Raw genomic sequence first — 6,282 nt, 5'->3', positions numbered from 1 at the left:
GAAATCTAAAATCAAAACATTACAAATTATAGTACGAGGAAACATCAACATTCATAACCCATTGCCTTCTTAAAATTCTCCAGCCGCTAATTGTGTGACTTAACATATTCCTTTATTGAAAATACTACATGCACTCATGAAGTAAAAGTGAGAAAGTAGAATTTAAGAGTACATATGTAGAACTCTTCCTTTATAAGCAAACTAGCGCCAAATGTTATGTATTTATTATTATTATTATTATTTTGGAAAATATCTGTTATAGTTATTGACACAAGTAAAAGAAACAAACACCAAATTATACCTGAATACACGCAGGGCCGGATTTTAGACTGTGCAAGTTGGGCTACCGCACAGGGCCCCCAATTTTAGAGGGGCCCCCAATTTTAGAAGTCCAATATTTAATATTTACCTAGTTAGTTTAGAAATAAAAATTAAAAGTTTACAATTAATTTAATAAGGTTTTATGAAGAGATGGTAGAAATGTGTGTATATTATATTTTAACTTAGAGGTCAAAGGTTCAAAACTCGCATATGTTACTTTTAAAAATTAAGATTTTGGAGGACCTCAATTATTTACCAAAACAGGGCCACAAAAACCTAAAATCCGGCCCTGCATACACGACCAACAAAACATGGAACAATTGTATTCTCAAATTCGCAATCGTAAACACAAATGCACAATGGTATATTATATATATTACTCCGTACTAGATATGCACGAACCTGTTCGTCAAATACTATGTAAATAAAACACTCTAGAACCTAAAAACAAAACTTGAACCCAATATAGCAAAAACTTTAACGTACCCACCAATGAATCATTCACACAAACCAACTAAAATTCGGTGGACTTGTTGACTTTTTGTTTAGAATTTTAAATTTAAATTATTAGAAGAAGATGAGCAATTGAGCAAAAAATACCACTCGGCCGAGTAGAGTGCCAACTAGATAGAGTTAGGTGTCTAACTCGGTGCCTAGTCGGCCAACCAATTAAAAACCGCCTACAACTAAAATTTTTAAATTTGAATTAGAATTTTATTTAGAACAAATTTTGAGAACAAATATCCGATCCTCATCAAACTCCTTCAATTCAAATTGCCAATAGCAAAAGGGAAATTAAAATTAAAAAAAAAAAAAAAAAATTCTTGGAAACGCATACAATTCAAAACTAGCATGATCCCCTAAGAATATATTCACATGAACTCAATCAAAGTCTTTTTTTTTTTTTTTTTGAATGCTACTAGCTCTATTACATTGTAGTATCTGTTCGTATACTCTCTCAACCTACTGAAACACAAAGAGCCAAATAACGCCTCCACCACTGAGGCTCGAACTCACAACCTTCCAAATGAAAGTCCAACGCGAATACCATTAGACCATATAGTCCTGGTCAACAAAACTATATATTTCAATCTTCATCACCATGCCCGCCCATCATATCACTGTAAATATGCCTACATATTTACACATATATTATCATGATTTTCAAAGTAATGATTATGCAATAGAAAAAGCAACAAAGAAGCAATCAAATTAGTCCTTAGAGAAATGTTAATTGGACTTGTAACATACCGATCTTAGAGAAATGTTAATTGATAGGCTAACTATTTTACCAAACAAGGCCATTATTAATTATATCTTGTAATTTATACTAAATTTCTAAACTTTATATAAGCTTACCACTTATTTAATTACTGACTATTGTTTATTTTTTATTTTTAAAAAGAGATGAGAGATTGCAGTAACACAAACTAAAAAAAAAAAAAATTAAAAAAAAGAGAGAAAAAAAAAAAGAGAGGTCAGAATGTAACCATTGAAATCTATGGAGTGAAATTCTTTGATTAAAAAAAAAAGTCAAAAACCAATGATAAAACAAAAACACAGAAACATCCAATGAGTGTCACCTTATCTTCTTAATTTATGCAGAGGAATTGAGGCAGCATCTACCAACCAGAGAATATATCATTATTTATAATAAGGCCTTGTGGTACTATACAAGTAGTGCATCAACAGAAATTTAACATATATAATTTTCAACACCCTCCCTTTATCTACTCCACTGTCACCCACCTTTTCATCCTCAATTTTCATAATCCTGTGTTGCAATACTAAATAAAATAAGCTGCTGGGTGGCTGCTCATACTGAGTTTATGTATCCAGAAAGTATGATTATGGATGCTGAATTCATCCTCTTTAACTTGTAGAGGCGCCAAAATTCGCAACGGAATTTAATTCCGTCGCCTTTTTCGTCGCCATTTCGCAACGGAATATATTCCGTAGCCTTTTCGGTCGCTATATTGCGACGGAATATCTTTCGTCGCGATTGTCCGTCGCGATTCGCGATTTTTCTTGTAGTGAATAATAATAAACTGTAAACTGTAATTAATGATTTAACCGTAATGATTCAAACCGCATCTATCAATAGCACTAACCTCGATAACGAAGAAAGCCTCCAAAATCTCCCACTTTCGCGAAGAGTTTAGTTGATACGTCAATGCTAGTAATCTCAATGAATCGCCCAATGGTACGCAACAGTTTATTGATAAGAAAAATGAAGTGACATGGGTAATCTTACCATTGTACAAATAGAGTAGATTACCATGAATTAATAATTATTATGAAAGGTAATAAATGAGATTAGCCCCTCAACTTAATATAACAGTAATCAATAATGTAAATTAACAATAACCACAATAAATATAAAACTGTAATTAAGGGATGCTAAATACTAATCTCAATTTACCACATAATAATTAATCAAGACTGCAATGAGTTGGAGACTAAAATTAAGCTATAACCAAATTACCAATAATGTAAAGGCAACATAACTATGTACATTGCTTACCATTAAGAAAACAGAATATTATTGTTAAGGCCCTGAAAACTATTAATAGATTAAAAACATAATTAACTTAAATAATAATTATAATTCTTAATGGCCAAAACAATAATTATAAGTCTTAATGACTTCAAATGGTAATTGTAATCCTTAGATACTTAATGACTCAAAATCAGACAAAAAACAATAATTATAGCACTAAACTGCTTAAGTCAGGCACATAAATCTTAATAGCCCAAGTTAATTATAACATGAATAATAAATGGTCTTGTGTTGAAATAGATCCAAACATTAGATTATTACCAACTATACATACTGTTAACAAAGTACTGTAGTTAGTAATAATTAAAACTTAATAAATTAAACATGTTATAATTAAATAAAAGTGCTACGATTATTATTAAAATATCAATCAAATAATAGCAAGATCCATACTGACCAAGATAAGTCCTAAATAGCTTGTTCAAAAATAGGGTTTTAAAGTCTCAAGTGACAAATAGGACTAAAATATGTTCAAAATTAAATGAGAAACCAACAAGCTGATTTAATAGGCTATATTGTCCAAAATTAGCCTAAGGATCCAAAATTAAATGATATTTAATATTAAATCTATGAGTTAATAATATGCTATATCCAACCTTAATATATATTTTTCTAAATGTACAATTATAATAAAATAAATTTAAAAATATACAAAGTATGATTGGATTTTTGTAAATTAATATATTTTAACTCATAAATACTAAATAAATTGCAATAATTCAAGCAATTTAATATGCACATCAATATTAAATTAAAATTCAAGTAGCAAATCAAAACTTCATATTTGCTCAAAAATTGAATAATAATTATTTAATTGTAACAAGAATTACTATAATAACAATAATTCAATCACAAATAATGTCACAATTAATCTGAACTCAAATTTGAAAATCTTAATGCCAAAATTAAAGAATAACTAAAGGGCATTATTATTTCAAAAAAATAAACAATTACTTACTATTTACCATTTGCCACAAATAATATATAGTATTAATTGAGGTAATATAAATATGGTAATAATGAACCAAATAATCACCATTTACCAAAACTAATATATATACCATTTACCAAAACTAATATATATAAATATTAAATATAAGGCAAATAACAAAAAGGTAAAAAAAAAAAAAAAAAAAAAAAAAAAAAAAAAAAAAAAGAAGTTAAGTTGCCTTTTAATTAAAACCAAAAAAAAAAAAAGAAGAAAAAAAAAACGTACCAGGAGTCTTCTTCTACTGAATCACCGGAAAACCAGCGAGGACTCCCTGTTCCGTCTTGCCCGTCGTCTTCATAGCAAGAGGAGCAACCGCCACCGAAGACGCTGCCAAACCAGAACCAGCGTTGCGTGACCTTGAGGAGCAGCGATCGGAGCCAACGCCTGACGTAAATGAAGCAGCGATGAGCCGCGGCGATCTCGGCGACGAACAGAAGATGCGTGCACCTTTGCATTGCCGCCTGAAGGAGGGGAGGGACCTACATTTGCTCGTTGGGGACGAACTGAATTTTTCCGGTGCCGCCTTACCATAACGCCACCGCCGATGGTGTGCTCCCAGCGGCAAGGTTCACGATGGAGAACCAAAGCCCCACCCCCACCGTCAACAGCACCCCTCGTCGGAGTCATCAACACCCAAAGCTCGCCATCGTTGCTCATGGCAACCGGCGACCGGGGGGAATCCGTCGTCCCTCTGCCGCTCAACATCAGTTGCATCGTGGACTGCGGCCGGAGGGGAAAGCTACCGGAAAAGTGAGGCCCAGACTGTTCTGCTCATCTTGCATGCCAAAAGTTGCAGCGGTGCCTCTCTCCAAAATCGGCAACAAGAATAAAACAATTCCAGGTCAAATTTCGAAAATAGAACACATATGAAAATCTATGTATATGTGGATTAATATCCATTATCGAAATTACTTTTGCAACAATACAAATAACCAGGTAGAGATTGATAGGGCTCTGATACCAAATGTTAGATAATAATATTAAGGCTAACATAAACTGTAGTAAACAAGTAACCTACCTCGTTACAGCAGAAGCTTTAGGATCGCCCGAATATCCCCAGCCATAGTCATTGGTATTGCCACGAGATGGTAAACCTGCAGAATAAAGGTTAGTGTTTTGTCTACCACTTCTCTCCCGAATACCTGATGGTGCGTGTATTCTGAACACGGGAGCTGTGGGAGGACTCATTATGCTTAGAAGCCTACATGCCATCAACGTAGGCAAATATTCAGTTAAAGCTTAACTGAATATCCTGAGTTGCCTAACAGACTAAGTCACTAACTGACTTAATATTCCACTTGCACCACAACCATTTAATTAATACAATATATTATAATATATTATATTAGGGAAAATACTTACGGGGATCTTACTGTCTCAGCAAAGATAAATGAATGATATTTTGAAGCGTGCTGGGATGGCAGAATGCAAGCCGCTATCTACTCCTATTCCTGTTTCAAAATCTGTCCCATTTAGTGCAGATTTGTATGATGATCCTACGCAGTACCAGAGCCATGCTAGAGCATTGAAATATCTCACCATCACACGACCTTACCTGTCTTTTGCGGTTAACCAACTCTGTCAACATATGCATGCTCCTACAGTATCACATTGGGTGCAACTAAAACGTGTGTTGAGGTATGTTAAAGGAACAATCTCTTTTGGTTTGCATATATGAAAGTTAGTGTCTAGAGAAATTCATGCTTTTTCTGATTCTGACTAGGATGGTCGTCCTGAAGATCGTAAGTTTACTAGTGGTTATGTTGTCTTTCTTGGATCCAATCTTGTGTCTTGGATCTGTAAGAAACAAAGAAATGTTGCTTGATCTTCCACTAAGGCGGAATACAAAGCTCTAGCAGATGTTTGTGCTGAGGTAATATGGATCCTATCACTACTAAATGAAATCAACGTTCCAGGTATCCCCATTCCTAAATTATGGTGTGATAATCTTGGTGCTACATATATGTGTGCAAATACTATTTTTCATGCTCGCACCAAGCACGTAGAGATTGACTATCACTTTGTTAGAGATAGAGTTGCTTCCGGAGATATTCAAGTCAACTTTATTTCTACCAAGGATCAGCAGACATCTTTACAAAAGCTTTACCTGTCCCTAGATTTCCCTTTCTTAGAGACAAGCTACAGGTTTCCACTGTACCCTACTTGAGAGGGAGTATTAGGACTCTATGTATTTGAGTTAGATTATGACTCCCTATCCTAATCTTCCTGTGATTCTCTCTTGTATATATTCCCATAGTCTGTACCTATTGTAATCACATCATTCAATACAATTTATACAATTCTCATCGTAGCATCGAATGTGTAATATGCAGGTGTCTCTAGAGTCCTATATATATACAGTGCATTGTAGTAAACGTATAGGTGTTAACTTCTACTCGGCTATAAACAT

At 33.7% G+C, this 6,282-nt stretch overlaps 1 protein-coding gene across 1 annotated transcript; it reads left to right on the top strand.

Moving 5' to 3' along the window:
- The first annotated feature begins 5,262 nt into the window (after positions 1-5,262).
- On the top strand, positions 5,263-6,039 carry LOC109155763 (uncharacterized mitochondrial protein AtMg00810-like). The gene is made up of 3 exons (XM_019303412.1): positions 5,263-5,475; positions 5,596-5,671; positions 5,789-6,039. The coding sequence occupies exons 1-3, from the start codon at positions 5,263-5,265 to the stop codon at positions 6,037-6,039; spliced, it is 540 nt and encodes a 179-aa protein (XP_019158957.1).
- Positions 6,040-6,282: the final 243 nt, after the last annotated feature.

The sequence above is a fragment of the Ipomoea nil genome, unplaced genomic scaffold, assembly GCF_001879475.1.
Source record: "Ipomoea nil cultivar Tokyo-kokei standard unplaced genomic scaffold, Asagao_1.1 scaffold0276, whole genome shotgun sequence".
Lineage (NCBI taxonomy): Eukaryota > Viridiplantae > Streptophyta > Magnoliopsida > Solanales > Convolvulaceae > Ipomoea > Ipomoea nil.
The sequence above is the reverse complement of the archived record's forward strand: the minus strand, read 5'-3'. Positions and strand labels throughout refer to the sequence as shown.

Excerpts from the sequence above, each read along its gene's own strand:
- LOC109155763 (XM_019303412.1), top strand. The coding sequence starts at position 5,263 with ATGAATGATATTTTGAAGCGTGCTGGGATGGCAGAATGCAAGCCGCTA. Across the intron at positions 5,476-5,595 it reads AACATATGCATGCTCCTACA|GATGGTCGTCCTGAAGATCG; the intron begins GTATCACATTGG and ends GATTCTGACTAG. Across the intron at positions 5,672-5,788 it reads CAATCTTGTGTCTTGGATCT|GTATCCCCATTCCTAAATTA; the intron begins GTAAGAAACAAA and ends TCAACGTTCCAG.